The sequence below is a fragment of the Arabidopsis lyrata genome, assembly GCF_000004255.2.
Source record: "Arabidopsis lyrata subsp. lyrata unplaced genomic scaffold ARALYscaffold_8, whole genome shotgun sequence".
Lineage (NCBI taxonomy): Eukaryota > Viridiplantae > Streptophyta > Magnoliopsida > Brassicales > Brassicaceae > Arabidopsis > Arabidopsis lyrata.
Genome location: NW_003302548.1, coordinates 17,556,943 through 17,571,406, shown reverse-complemented (window position 1 = coordinate 17,571,406; position 14,464 = coordinate 17,556,943). Strand labels below are relative to the sequence as shown.

At 34.0% G+C, this 14,464-nt stretch overlaps 3 protein-coding genes across 3 annotated transcripts; 2 read left to right on the top strand and 1 right to left on the bottom strand.

Annotated features, from left to right (window-relative positions):
- Nucleotides 1–2,743: 2,743 nt before the first annotated feature.
- Nucleotides 2,744–5,754, bottom strand: LOC9302227 (probable serine/threonine-protein kinase PBL16). The gene is made up of 6 exons (XM_002864410.2): nucleotides 5,268–5,754; nucleotides 4,351–4,670; nucleotides 4,007–4,142; nucleotides 3,776–3,912; nucleotides 3,577–3,700; nucleotides 2,744–3,389 (listed from the first exon to the last, which is right to left on the bottom strand). Exons 1-6 carry the CDS (start codon nucleotides 5,329–5,331, stop codon nucleotides 2,911–2,913), a joined length of 1,260 nt encoding a protein of 419 aa, XP_002864456.1. The 5' UTR covers nucleotides 5,332–5,754; the 3' UTR covers nucleotides 2,744–2,910.
- A 3,518-nt stretch (nucleotides 5,755–9,272) lies between these two features.
- LOC9302225 (putative FBD-associated F-box protein At3g50710) lies at nucleotides 9,273–14,394 on the top strand. The gene is made up of 8 exons (XM_021010587.1): nucleotides 9,273–9,372; nucleotides 11,830–12,753; nucleotides 12,844–12,972; nucleotides 13,066–13,587; nucleotides 13,702–13,761; nucleotides 13,935–13,995; nucleotides 14,077–14,140; nucleotides 14,315–14,394. Exons 2-4 carry the CDS (start codon nucleotides 11,872–11,874, stop codon nucleotides 13,360–13,362), a joined length of 1,308 nt encoding a protein of 435 aa, XP_020866246.1. The 5' UTR covers nucleotides 9,273–9,372; nucleotides 11,830–11,871; the 3' UTR covers nucleotides 13,363–13,587; nucleotides 13,702–13,761; nucleotides 13,935–13,995; nucleotides 14,077–14,140; nucleotides 14,315–14,394.
- LOC9302226 (putative FBD-associated F-box protein At3g50710) lies at nucleotides 9,382–10,998 on the top strand. The gene is given in 4 exon segments (XM_021010612.1): nucleotides 9,382–9,646; nucleotides 9,649–10,295; nucleotides 10,391–10,513; nucleotides 10,607–10,998. Coding segments are annotated over 4 exon segments (1,296 nt in total). The 5' UTR covers nucleotides 9,382–9,408; the 3' UTR covers nucleotides 10,895–10,998.
- Nucleotides 14,395–14,464: the final 70 nt, after the last annotated feature.

Here is a 14,464-nt window from a genome sequence, read left to right as displayed (position 1 = left end):
CACTCCTCCGCGAGAATTCACCTGAAAAATCTCATGTCTCGATAGGCCTTCGACCAACCCACACCGTAGCCACCTTCTGGAACTCATATTTCTTAAACGCAACACAAGAGATGGATCCGCCGTGACCACCGGTGACCAGAGCAAACCTAGCCTCATTGGAAACATCAATAGGGAAACCATTCGAGCCACGGGTGAGACTTTTCACCTTCTTGTTTCCATAAATCTGATGGTTTGTTTACTAATTCCTCTTTACTTAACAAACTTGTATCCGTCTGAATGTCTAGATTTAAGTAGAATTGGTAATTTAAGTAAATGATGTGACGTGTTAATGAGAATTTGGTGTTTGCAGGTTTTAGATTCCATCTCGTCACATGGATTAAGGTTTTGTGTGTGTTTGGATGCATCAAAGATTTGTACATTCTAATCAATTTTTGGTTGATGTTGTTTTGTTTACAGTGAGATTTACGTGGCTGTGCATTGTTAAGATGATTGGGGTTTTGCACTGAACAAAATTCTGCAATAAGTCATGGGCGATCATCATGCAGGAAGAGGGTCAAAGATGATAGTGCCATTTTCTTTGATAAGTAGATGATAGTGCCATTTTCTATTAATCTATTAATCTGTCTTTACTTTTACTTTTTAATTTTATATTTTTACTTTGTAATATAAATTTTTTGTAATGATTTCATATAATAATAAAATATGATATTTTTATATGTCAATTTATCAAAAAAACCTGATAAATTAAAAATAATTAAAAAAATTAATAAACTGATATAATGTATAAATACACAAATACTGCATGAATACAATCTTGTATTTATGTATAATGCTATAATAAATAATAATAAACATAACATTATCCAAAACGTTGTTAATAATATTACTAATAACATCATAAATACGCTATTATATTATTTTTAATTACATTCAATTAAGCGCTATTATTTAGAACAATAAAATAGCATTACCAAAAAACGCTATCTAAAGTGTCTAATCTATTATGACGGGCGCAGAAATAGCGCTTGTCAAAATGTTATGAAATCGTTAGATAGCGTTATTCGGATGCTACGAAAACCCATTTTTCTTGTAGTGAACCACTCATTTGGCAACCCAAACCGACATCTAATTTCGTTTTAATTGTAAAATCTAAACCCTAAACCCTAAACCCTAAACCCTAACCGATATCTAATTTAGTTTTAACTATAAAATCTAAACCCTAACCACTCATTTGGCAACCCAAACCGACATCTAATTTCGTTTTAATTGTAAAATCTAAACCTTAAACCCTAAACCCTAAACCCTAAATCTATTTCCTGATTTCCTTTTTTTTATTTGTGTTTTTTTTTTTTAATTCTCTAGTTTTAATAATGACATGGCAAAACAATTGGCTATAATCTGTTTGTTAGGTGAATTTAAAGGTTCACCCTAGGAGTAAACCTAAGTATGGTTCCTCTATTAGCTATTCTGGTTTCTACGGGTTAATGAAATTAATTACATGGTTTTCTCGTTTAGCTACATACTCTGAAATTGAACTTTACCACAAATACCTCATCTAACTCTATTAGAACATTTTGCAGACCCTATTCAATTATGTGGGGTTTTATGGCTAAAATAAATAAGATGGTTTCTACTTGCTACATTCTCCTTTGGCTATTCTGAAACTGATTTTTACATTTGTACCATAATTTCTCAGCTCATAACCAGTTCACACATTAGCAAATGAAAAATAAATCAAATTATTAAGCGGAATGCATATTGATCCATATCCACATTAATTAGGCTTTTATTAGCTTACTTTTCGGGCTGTTCTGCTTTGTACTGGTTTGATCCAATATTTATTAGGTAGAGCCAACAGTATTCTTTTTTTTTTTTTTTTCCTTTTGACATGGACAATATACTATGTTGATTGTTTGGTCAGATAATTAAGCAGAATTTACTATCAACCACCACATATCAAATCATCTAAAAACATAATCCCATCAATTAACCACAGAGTAACAAACACTCATAAACATAACGAATTTAAAAGTTAAGACAATCCTATAGTGTAAAGAAACCAGCCGATTAGATCTCTTAAACAATGCCGTTAGCCCTCAGACCAATTATCCGGGATCCGGGATCCGCTCCAATCCGCTCCGAAAAATAAGATATCCGGGTGGGGCGGATCCGGATCCGGATCCGAATAATGAAAAAGCGGATCCGGCCGGATCCGGATCCGGATAATAGAAAAATTAAAACGGATCCGGGATATTTTGTATTATAATAATATTTTTAAATATTTTATTACTATTATTTAGATATTATTATTTTTATATAATAATAATATTTTTAATTATTTATATTAAATTATTTGTTTTTAAATATTTTTCTTCAAATTTTATATTAGTAAAAAAAATTATATAGGAAAAACCCGGATCCGGATATCCGGCTATTTTTACGGATATCCTAAATCTGGATATCCGGATAGAGCGAATCTGGATCCAAATAATGAAAAGGCAGATCTGGCCGGATCCAGATACCCTGAAAAAGCCGGATATCCGGATCCGGTCCAGGCCTAAATGCCGTATAGTAATCAAGATATATTGAGTATATGGCTCATTAGTATCTTGGTGTAATTATAGGACGTTTTATTTACTGCTAACCAACTCAAAATCAAGTTTTTAATTTGGAAGGAAGTTTAACCAAACAAACAAGTTTTACTCAACAGTCCATAGTGGAATCTGTGGCTGAAACAAACAAAGGTTCAAAGCTTTTGTATTTCAATAGAAGAAAAAATAAATTCACAAACCTTTGTATCTCTCTCTTAATCTGTATCTCATCAAAATACACATAACACAATCTAGTTTTCACTTTTCAAATTGTATATCAAGAATATTAAAAAAAAAAAAAAAAAAAAAAACCAAGTGATCAATTACAATGTGAATTAGCATCATCTTCAATAACCTTCTTCACCTCATCCACCTTCTTCAATTCTTCAACCTTCTTCAATTCTTCAACTTTCTTCAATCCATTCTTAGGCATTTCGTCGATTATTGTAACTACTGCTTTCTGAACAGTGGGGACTAGTAAAGCCTCTTCTTCTGTGGCCTGAAGAGGCTCCAAAGAATCCACAATATCCCGCATTAAAGGCCTAGCCTTCGGGTTCCGGTTTAGGCAATGGTAAGCTAACATTGCAGCCTTTTGAACTGCTTTTACCGGGTATTCACAGTTCATTCTTGGGTCTACAATGTTCAAGACTTTCTTCTTCTCCTTCAACAATGGAAGAGCCCAATCTATGAGGTTTTGCTCACGCGTTGGCCGTGACTTGTCTAATGATTTTCTTCCCGTTAGAAGCTCTAACAGAACTACACCGAAACTATACACATCACTCCCCGGTGTCAAATGACCTGTCACCAAGACATATAATCAGAAAGAATCCAAATACAACAAACTCATTGTGTTGTCCTTTTAGCTTTAAATAGCTAAAAATGTCAAGCTTAAAGAAGCTTAGATTTCAAAGAGCTAAAATAGATGCATAGTACTGGTACATTCTAGAAATGTGTAACTTGTGAGTTAGTAATCTGAATTTCTAACCTGTCATGATGTATTCAGGAGCTGCATAGCCATAAGTTCCCATTATGCGAGTGGAAACATGAGATTTATCTCCTACAGGACCGTCTTTAGCAAGTCCGAAGTCAGATAATTTGGCATTGTATTCCTGTTACAATAGCCATATGAAACCTCCACAACTGTGTCAGAGAATAGATGTAATACTACTATTACTACTACTAACCATATCAAGAAGAATGTTGGAGGTTTTGAAATCTCGATAAATGACAGGTTTCTTTGCTTCATGAAGAAAGGCAAGTCCTTTCGCAGCTCCGAAAGCAATCTTCATTCTAATTGCCCATGAAAGAGGAAGCAACACTCCTACCAAAGGATACACATAAGTCAAGAATTCTTAATCCATTCAAGAGTGATGTCCAGCAAGAAGACTAATGAATGTAAGAACTCTAAAACTCACTTGAGAAAAGATTATTCTCCACGCTACCACGAGCCATGTACTCGTAGATTAGCACCCGGTGATTATCCTCACAGCAATAACCGATCAATTTCACTAAGTTTGGATGCGAAAGCTGCCCCAAGAATATCACCTCTGCCTACACAACATCGAGATAATAGATAAGAATCTCAGGCAACTAAGGACCCGATTCGATCTCAAATCGTCATCGAGTGAATAAAGCTTAATCCAGAAAACTACTCTACTCCACATGATCAGAGGTATCCACATTCCTCATATCTCTCAGTTGCAATGATTCATAATCGGTTGAGAAACTTGGAAGGCAAGCAAAAGACAGAGAGACTAACCAGCCATTCTCTGTGACCCTGAAAGCTATTATCGCCGTCATGAACTTTAACGGCAACAGGAAGTGGTTGAGGAACATCTTGATCACCCAAATCCTCTTTTATAAAACCTTTGTAAACACTTCCAAATCCACCACCACCGAGTACTCTGTCTTGTCTGAAATTACCTGTAATGTTCTTAAGCTCTTCGTACGTGAAAGCTATCAGAGGATTCGCTGCTGAGTCACGTCTAAGATCTTCAACTTCTTTTGGATTTGATGGCAGCTTTTGAACTTCCTTAATATGTTTATCTTCTACTGTTGGACTCTGTTCTTTTGGTGACTCTGCAAAAGTTTCAGACAAAGAAACCAATGTTTAATAATTGGTTTAGATTCTTTGAACTTGAATTGAAGATTGTAGAGAGATGTGTAAATATGTTGTGGAATTGATTGATTTTTTAGAAATATTCTCTAGGGGGTCTAAAATCTAAGAACATAGAATATATAATAAAAAATGTGACTTTGACCAAATTAGAAGAAAACAAAAGCCGAAACCAAAAAAAGGAGACTCTATAGAACAAAGAATCACTAAGTCAAAATTCTCAACAAATGAGTCCAACCAAACTTAAACTTATAGGATATAGAGAAACGAAATAGCTTATCCAAATAAAACCTCTATTTGAACAAATTTGAAACCCAAAAAACTAAGAAAAACAAAAAACAGAGCATAATCAGAATAAATCAAGAAAGTAAAATAATTGTCCATTGAATATTTTGGTGTTAACCGACAGATATTTCCAAGTTTGCGCAAGTTTTTTAGGATAAAACCCATTAGGAAATATCGGAATTTCAGGCGAAATATTTTTGCCATAAACAGTAACAGAAAATTTCAAGGAAAAAAAAAACAAATAAAGAATAAGAAGAAGAAGAAGAGGTAAAAACCTGATTTAGCGTTTGCAGAAACTCTGTGATTTAAGGGCTCAAATCTACACCAACAATTACCCATTACTCCCAAACAACACACACACACACACTTAAAAATAGATAGATTACTATATTTACGAGAAAAAAAAAAACCAAACTTTATTATCTCTGGTAAGTTACAGATTCATGCTCATAAAGAAAAATCACGCTTTCAATTTCTGTTCTTAGAATTTCTTTTCTCTCTTTTCTCTTTTTCGAAGAAGCAAAAGGTAAAGAGATGATGAAAGAGAGAGAACAGTAAGGAAATGTTTGTTTCTCTTTTTAGAGAGAGAGAGAGAGAGATTCGTCGTGGGCAATGATGGGTAGAGACTAGAGAGGTATGAGGTGGGAGAGAAAGAGGTCTTTGGCTATGGCGGAGATGGGCCCCACTTCTCTTTCTCTTTTTCCGCTGACAAATCAGAACAGAGACTCTTTCAGAGAAAAAAGAACAAAAACGATTAAGACATCAGTCCACTCTTGTCTGTTTCGTTTTGGTCCGGTCCGGTCTTGTTACATACAATTCTCTCTGGTTTAGTTTCCGATTGCTTTAAACCGAATTCCAATCCCTTTCGATTTATTAGACTAGGTCATCTCAGAAGTCAGAATGTAATTTCATATAATAATTCATTATTTGTATATACATATAAAGGGAAAAAAAGAAACATATTTTGATTAACTCAATAATTGAACCATGCAAAATTCAATTCCAAATTAACCCAAGAACCATTTTCTCTACCGAAAAAGTTGTATTTATTTTCATTTTTGGGATTTTTTTTGGTTTTTCTGTTTAATAGTGCGCATGTATGAAGCGCATTTTCAGACCACAATTCTCTTTAGTTTTCTTCTTAATTCTATTTTTATTTTTCCTTATTCTCGATTGCTTTCTTTTTGTCTAAGCGTGCGCCTTTGCCTTTCCCAATTCTTTTTAATTGCTCTTTTCAAATTTTTTTTGTTATCGATAAAACTGTGTGTTCACATTTCTCTTGTTATTGGCGTCGTTCACATTTCATTTTAATCGAATACTATGTTAGTGCATAATCTCACAAAGTGGCTCAATATTTTATATCGGCTAATTTCTCCAAAAACAGATATGTGCTCAATTGCTCATTAGTCATTACTCACAAGTAGAGCTGTCGACGAACCTATTTTTCCTTCAAGAAATGATAAATAAGTTCCCATCCATTATTAAAGCAAAACTTTTATGCATTACGCTTTCCTAAAAATATATATTTAATTCTCTCTCTATTTTTCTAAATAGCGGTAAATTTCTTTCGTAAATATGTAAGTTTGAAAACGTAGTTGTTGTACAAATATTTATAAGTGAAGGAAAAATATAATTTTGTAAATATTATAGTTATTCATCGTATTCATAAATGTTTTATTCATCTTAGTCGTCACATATTTATGGTTATAACTATTTATTCGATTACATTAAGATTTCGTTGAGTTGGAAAATTAGTGGATCAACTTGGATATAAATAGATGGAAATATCCTATAGACAATACCTAACATTACTATTATATAGATTTATTGTGTCCGATTGGTAACCAAAAGTTATACAAGTTTTTTAATTGTTAGTTGAAGCTGTAAACTTTACCGGAATAGCACAAAACTGTAAGAAAGAACTGTACAAAAAAACTGTACAAAAAAACCTGTAAATAAAATTTTTAATAACGTTTTTGATAAAATTTTTGTGATTGATAACTGTAAACATGATATAGGATGTACCGTTTTGATAATAAGTTACGATTCAAAGCCATTATCTCTATTAAAATATACAAACGCACAAGAATCTTCAAGATTAATGTTCCACTTAAACTCCGACCTATATATTTTTCCTTATATGTCATCACGCACATTTACTCTTTAGTATTTCTTAATTGTTGTGACCTTAATATAGAAAATTCTGAAAAAGTTTCCCTAAGTACTTCAATTTTTAATGTTATTTTGACGTCTTCTTATATAATCCAATAGTGAGCACTAAATGTGTGATGTTACATCAAACGTAAAATTTGTTGGCTATATATGCTATTTTCTTGAAAGTCATTTTGCCCACTCTATAATAAAAAGTAATTATTTAATAACATATTTACTGTAGAAAATTTGAAGTTAAACTTGTTAACTGATTTTTTTTTCAAAACAGAGATGTGTTTTATATAGCGTGTAATACGTAATCAAAACATTCTCTATATGTTATACCAAATCATTTTGTATGTTAACATGATTTATGTGCTGTCAAAAAAATAAAATAACATGATTGTATGTTTTGAACAAGTGAAGGTGAAGTTTATGAGGTTCTTTTTATTCAAATATTATTGTATTTTAAAGTTTACTCATTGAAATGCACGAAATTAAAATGTGTGTGAAAACAATAAATCAAAACGTGTGCGGGTAATAATAATAATAAGTGGTAGAAAGTTGCTTCAAGAAGAGATATAATTCAACACCCACTAGCTAGTTTGTTTCTTGGATCCCTTTTTATCTTCTTCTCCAGGTGTTAGGCTTGAAATTTCCTTTCCTTTTTTTCTCATGTTTGGTTTAAATAAGCTTAAAATTTGTTGTTTATTTTCTTCCCAACTAATAGCAAAATTTCTAAATTCTTTAGGTTAGAGAAGTAAAAAAAGCTTCTCTGATTCGTTGATGTAAAGTTGTTGCTATAGATCATTCCACACCCACTTGTTCTTTTATCCTTTCTATTTTTCTCCCTCACTAAGAAGCCTCCTTAAGATATTGCTAAACAATATCTGTCTTACACTCTTTTAAGTTAAATAAACTTTTTCTTTACATTTGAATCACGGCGTTCAAAGCTTAATCAAACAGAAAAAAAACGATTTTAATTACAAGAAAAGAGGAGAAGAACAAAACCCAGATCTGAGAGATAACCCTTTGCTAGAAAAACAGAACCAGAGAAAAAGAAGACGAGAGGACAGTTTTGGGGAGTTGTTTCCTTTTTCTCTCTGACTGAAAACACCGTCTCTCCTCCTCATATATGATGAGAACAAACACGACGGTTCGGAAACTGGAGAAGAAAAAAAAAAAAAAAATTTAAATCGCACATCTCCCCAAAACAATATTCCCAAAATCTTCTCCTACCTTCTGCAATGATACAACCCTATAATCTAAATACGATTCCTTTGATGCTATAGAGGTACATGCGTCAAAAAAAATTGAACAGAAACGATAGAACAATATAAACAAGAGGGACTTAATTATCGCTTCCTCTATGCATATCCCTTGATATTTCCCTAAGATAAACTTTGAATCTTACTAAAAGAATTGCAGCTTGCATTATCAACGGTCAATGTTATTGTTACTGAAAATAATGAACAAAAGCTTAGAATTTCCTAGATAAACATAATATTATTTGAAGTTTCAAGCAATTGACGTCATGTTGACTTGTTGAGAGCATAAAATGTTGGGTTCGGTGGCGGCAAACAAGAATTGATCAGATAAGTCCAAATCTGAACTAGAACAATTGAATTAGTGAATTTTGAAAGTAAGAGAAACATCCAAATTTAAAGTCTTTGACCTAAAAAACAATCTTGTTTCTTTCCCTTGTATGCAAAGTAATTCAAGAAAGGCAGACAATAATAGATCACATGAAACTATTATATATAAAAAAAACTTATACTGTATTGCTTTTTAAAATTTCTAATTAAACTGTTCAATTTCGTTGACAAAGTTTTTAACTTTTAACCTGTTCACGACCAAAAAAAAAAACTTTTAACTTGTTCAATCATGAGATCATAATTAACTGTTCATCTGCACAGTACTCCAATATTTTTTGGTTAAGATAGATCCGATCCACATATTTCATTTGGGCCTTCAATATATATTTGGGCCATAAAAGCTGAGCCCAATCTCTCTTTTTATTCGATGGGTTCTCTTCTCCTCGCTCTTCATGGTTATTAACTTATATGTTAGGCTTTTGCATGATTCGATATTTCGATGTGTATTTGTTGATTTACTAAAAAATTCTTTAGAGATTTAGGATGCTGGAAATTTGGATCGCATAACCCCCATCTGGTGTTCTTATTGTTGTTTTTGGGAGTAACCAAATATATCTTCGATTGAATCTGAAAGGGCTTCAACTTGAAAAGGGTTAATTAGGGTTTAGATATGGACATGATTAGTGATCTGTCCGATGACTTGCTCTTGAAGATTTTGTCAGAACTTCCTACCAAATATGTAGTTGCCACAACGCTTTTGTCGAAACGATGGAAGTTTCTTTGGACGATGGTTCCGAAATTTGATTTTGATGATAATTTGGAACCCGAGCCTTCTAATTACGGGAGTTTTCTCAAGTGTGTAGACAGATCAATGGTGTTGCATAGAGCTCTGGTTCTAGAAACTTTGAAGTTGAAGTTGGTCCTTGTTGCAGGTCTAAAGATATGATAACGTGGATCAGAATTGGAATGGTTCGCGGTGTGCGTGAACTCGACATTCGCCACTGTAGTGATTATTTCAAGATACATAGCTCAATCAAATTACCAAAGAGTCTTTATACATATGAAACGCTCGAGGTCTTGAAACTCGCTTACGCGGTTATTTTGGATGTTCCTATCGATGTTTGTCTTCCGTCCTTGAAATCATTACACCTTGTACGTGTAGAGTACAAAACCATATCATCTCACCGTCGGCTTTTATCTGGTTGTCCTGTTCTTGAGGAGTTGGTGTTGGACAAGACTAAAAACAACACGTATCTGCGATCGTCGTTCTATGTTGAAATTCCTACCTTACAGAGATTATCTATACTTGATAGATCTGACTCAATAAACTACGACTACGACGAAGATTGGGTACATAAGATTGTGATCAATGTACCATCTCTGAAGTACTTGAACTTTGAAGATTTCTATGGTCATGACTTGTATTTGTGTGAGAATATGCCTGAGTTTATGGAGGCAATTGTTAAAGTTGTTTATAACAGTCCCAAGAAGCTACTGGAATCTCTTCCATCAGTCAAGAATCTCTATTTATGTTCAACTGCTTCAAAACCTTCAATGGTAGCAAAACCCAAATCCATGTTATTTTGTGATTTATTTATTACATATGTATATTGTTTTGTTTATGCTTTCAGACATTGTTTATGCAGATTCAGCACCGTATTGGATTTTATCATCTTGTTCATTTGGAGATATGTCAACACTCTCCAGGGTGGTGGGATCTACTTTCTTGGATGCTTGATAGTTCTCCTAAACTACAAGTTCTCAAGCTCAACAAGGTAATACATACATTTCTAGTTATTGACTTGTTTCATTGTCTTACGTTATAGTTGCAAGGACTAATTAATACACTATAATTGGTGTTCTGTTAGTGCAAAGAACGCCCTTGTTTCACATCGTTCATCGAACATTGCTGGAGAGGACCGAGTTCAGTTCCTGAATGTTTGCGGTTGCATCTCTCTACTTTTGAGTGGAAATATTACAATGGAAGAGATGAGGAGAAGAAAGTAGTGGCGTACATCTTAAAGAACGCAAGACAGCTAAAGACCGCGGCTTTCTCTGTTCAAAGAGTGTTTACCACGGAAGAGCGATTTCAAAAACACAAGGAGTTGGTTTCTCTGCCTAGAGCTTCAAGCTCATGTAAACTTATGTTGGATTGAAAAGAGATTGTAACAGTCTGTTGACTCTGTTCCAAGAAAGCTAGAGGCTTTTGGTCTAAAAGTTAGATGTGTTGAGAAAGCTCTTATTATAGCTTCTTATGGTGTTTCCAAGAAGAAGATTAGAAGAAGATGGAAACAGGATTAACTTTGCAATAAGTGGATATTTTTAGAATTTTCATTTCCATTTTTTAAAGTTTAGAAATAAGCATTAATATATATATATATATATATATATATATATATATATATATTTTAGCATTAATATTTAACTATGCATTTAAATTACATTTATTTGGACTAAATTATTAGTGTTAAGATGACTGTATTAATCATTTCTTAGTAAACTATCTAGTTTGTTTGTTATATTAAAATGGAAACAATTTTATAGTTACCATGACAATAGTTGTAGATATTTTTGTTATACATATTTAATTTTGATTTGTATATATAATGGAAATATAGCTCATATATAAAAACTGTAAAATAGGTGAGAAGCGGCTAACCATCTCATTCTCATCTAAGTTCAATATTGTCTTGTAAATCAGGTATGTATGCTAATTACAAAATTTCTATGTTGTTTTGTATAAGATTCTTCTATCATTCGACTAGATTGTTATTATACTATACTCTCTACTTTTTGCGTAAACAACAGTTTGGGCCGTAAACGTTGAAACCAAAACCCGTTTTGTTGTGTATCTTTCTCTCAATCTGTTCTTCTATTGGCACATCATTTCTCTCACTCTCACTCTGTTCACTGTTTTTGCTTATCGTCTAGGTTTTTGGGTTTCTTCTCTTCTCCTCTTTCTTCACGCTTCACGGTACCGATTTGAGCTTGTTAGGGTTTGTTTAGTTTCATGGAAGCTGCAGTCTCTGAATCCCGTAATAGTTCTGGTGTTTTTGTTGCTGTTCTGGGAGTGTCATCTTCGATTGAAAAGGTGGGTCTTCTAGCTGAAAAGGGTATTGCTTAGTATTTAGAAATGGATATGATTAGTAATCTGTCGGATGATTTGCTCTTGAAGATTTTGTCACAACTTCCTACCAAAGATGTTGTTGAAACCATGTTTTTGTCGAAGCGGTGGAAGTTTCTTTGGATGATGGTTCCAAAACTTGATTTTGATGATAGTGTTTATGAATATTTCGATGATGAGCGTGTTGAATACAAGGTATTTCGAGAATATGTTGACAGGTTTTTGGTATTGTACAAATCTCCGGTTCTTGAAACGTTGAAATTCAACCTTGGTTGTCCGATGTCCACCACTGATGATATGTCAACATGGATCAGATTTGCAATTGCTCGTCGTGTGCGTGAGCTTGAAATTTACCGTTCTTGTGAAGATGATTTTCACTCATTTCCTTTGCCTCGGTGTCTGTATACATTTGAGAAGCTCGTGGTTTTGAAACTTTATAAGTCAATTTCTTTGGATGTTCCTAGGGAGGTTTGTCTTTCATCTCTGAAAGTATTACACATCTTGAGTGTGCACTACAAAGACAAAAACTCTCTTCGTAGGCTGTTATCGGGTTGTCCCGTTCTTGAAGAGTTGGTTATTGACAAAAGTGAAGACGAATATCCTCCATCTTTATATGTCATAATGAATTCCTTAGAAAGATTATCTATCCTTAATGAGTTTCACGACTCTGGTCAGGAGACATTCTTTGTTGACGAAAAAGTTGTGATAAATGTTCCGTCTCTGAAGTACTTGAACTATGTAGATATCTATGACCTTGGTCATTTGTGTTCGAGTGAGAATATGCCTGAATTGGTTGAGGCAAATGTGAAGCTTGTTTGTGAAAGTCCCGAGAAGCTAATGAGATCCCTTACGTCAGTCAAGCGCCTCTCTTTATGTTTATATGGTTCAGTGGTAAATAAAAACAAACCATGTTTTCTGTGATTTGAGTATTTTTCATTGCTCTATTAGTAATGTGCGCATGTTTCTGACTTCTTTATGCAGCTTCAGCATCGTATTGAATTCTGTCAGCTTGTTCGCCTTGAGCTATGTGGATGTGGCCCAAAATGGTGGAATCTACTTACTTGGATGCTCCAAAGTTCTCCTAAACTACAGGTTCTCAAGCTCAACAAGGTACTTTAACTCCAACTTGATGCACTCGGTTTCTTTATTCACTTATTTCATTGCATTAAGTTATAGGTCTAACTATAGTTTGTATTCTGTTAGTGTGGGGAGATCTGTATATGTTCCATAGCGCCGGCCATTATACGTAGTTGGGGACAACCGAGTTCTGTTCCTGATTGTTTGCAGTTCCATCTCAGTACATTTGAGTGGAAGTATTACAATGGAAGAAGAGAAGAGAAGAAAGTTGTGGCATACATCCTAAAGAACGCAAGACAGTTGAAGACTGCGATTTTCTCTACTAAAGATTCGTATCTGCAGGAAAAGCAATCTCAGAAGAAACTCAAGGAGTTGGTTTCTCTGCCTAGGGCTTCAAGCTCATGTCAGCTTCTTGTGGATTAAAAAAAAGAAAGATTTAGTAGTCTGTTACAAGCTATTAAGATTTGGCATGTTTAATAGCCAAAATTGCATATGAGTCGGTGTATGAATAATCCCTCTACTGGTTTTATTCTCAAAATGAAGGAACTGTTGAGAATGGGCGAGGGCGAATCCAGTGCTTCAAGTGATGCCATTTTGAAAGCCAGTGCAGCAACTGAGGCTGTAGAGAAAATTTATCAAGGACAAACAGTAAGTTAATTAATTCATAGAAAACATTTTGCCAATCTGATGTATCTGCAACTTTCATATTTAGCTGGTTTACCTGCTACTTATGGTTTATCCACATCTTTGCTGGTTGCACAGATTAGTCCAATAACTTTTCAGACTAAGTTCCGGTCACATCTTGTATTGGCACTTGATCAGGTTAGCGTTTCCAAAATAGAGTTTTTCTTTGATTTTGATGAACATGAAGATAGTGTTAATCAATTCACTTTATACCATGATCACCTGGTTTATTGTTCCACAAATTTAGATGCTGATGGTTTAAAGTTGATTCCGCTCATATCATCTGATATAGAATTTACTCTGTTTCACAGATTTGACGGTATTGCTCCAGAACCTCTCAAGGGTAATACCAAGTGTGTCCCTTTTCCCCAAGTAAGCCACCGTCTAACTTGAAGGGCTTACTGTTATATTTGCTCTTTGAAATCAGATATATGATAATATATTCTTATGCAGATGTTTGATTCATCTCAAACAATGTTACCAGCAGAGGAGCTGAAGAAGCGGTTTGAACAAGAAGGTAAAACAAAATGCAGTCTCAAGTATTTTATTTTTGGATGTTTTTGGGTATCCGAAATATTTTGGTTCGGTTCCGATTATAATATTTAGTATCCAATTCAGTATTTTCATATTTTGGTTGGGTTTTTTTCGTTATGTTTCGGTTCGGTACATGCGATTCGGTTAATTTGACCAGACCTAGTTCAAAGCACGGAGAAACAGAAGCAGCAACCTGATGGAGAAGTATCGGTTCTTTTGATTCTGCTTATCGTCTAGGTTTTCGGGTTCCTTCTCGTCTCTTCGCTCTTCACGCCTCACGGTAACGATTTGAGCGTGTTAGGGTTTG

Bases quoted from the DNA above. Each gene is read 5' to 3' on its own strand.
- LOC9302227 (XM_002864410.2), bottom strand. From the start codon at position 5,331: ATGGGTAATTGTTGGTGTAGATTTGAGCCCTTAAATCACAGAGTTTCT. The intron at 4,671-5,267 runs GTTTTTACCTCT...AAACTTTTGCAG, and splicing joins TTCTGCAAACGCTAAATCAG to AGTCACCAAAAGAACAGAGT. The intron at 3,913-4,006 runs GTGAGTTTTAGA...ATCCTTTGGTAG, and splicing joins GGAGAATAATCTTTTCTCAA to GAGTGTTGCTTCCTCTTTCA.
- LOC9302225 (XM_021010587.1), top strand. From the start codon at position 11,872: ATGGATATGATTAGTAATCTGTCGGATGATTTGCTCTTGAAGATTTTG. The intron at 12,754-12,843 runs GTAAATAAAAAC...TTCTTTATGCAG, and splicing joins TATGTTTATATGGTTCAGTG to CTTCAGCATCGTATTGAATT. The intron at 12,973-13,065 runs GTACTTTAACTC...GTATTCTGTTAG, and splicing joins AGGTTCTCAAGCTCAACAAG to TGTGGGGAGATCTGTATATG.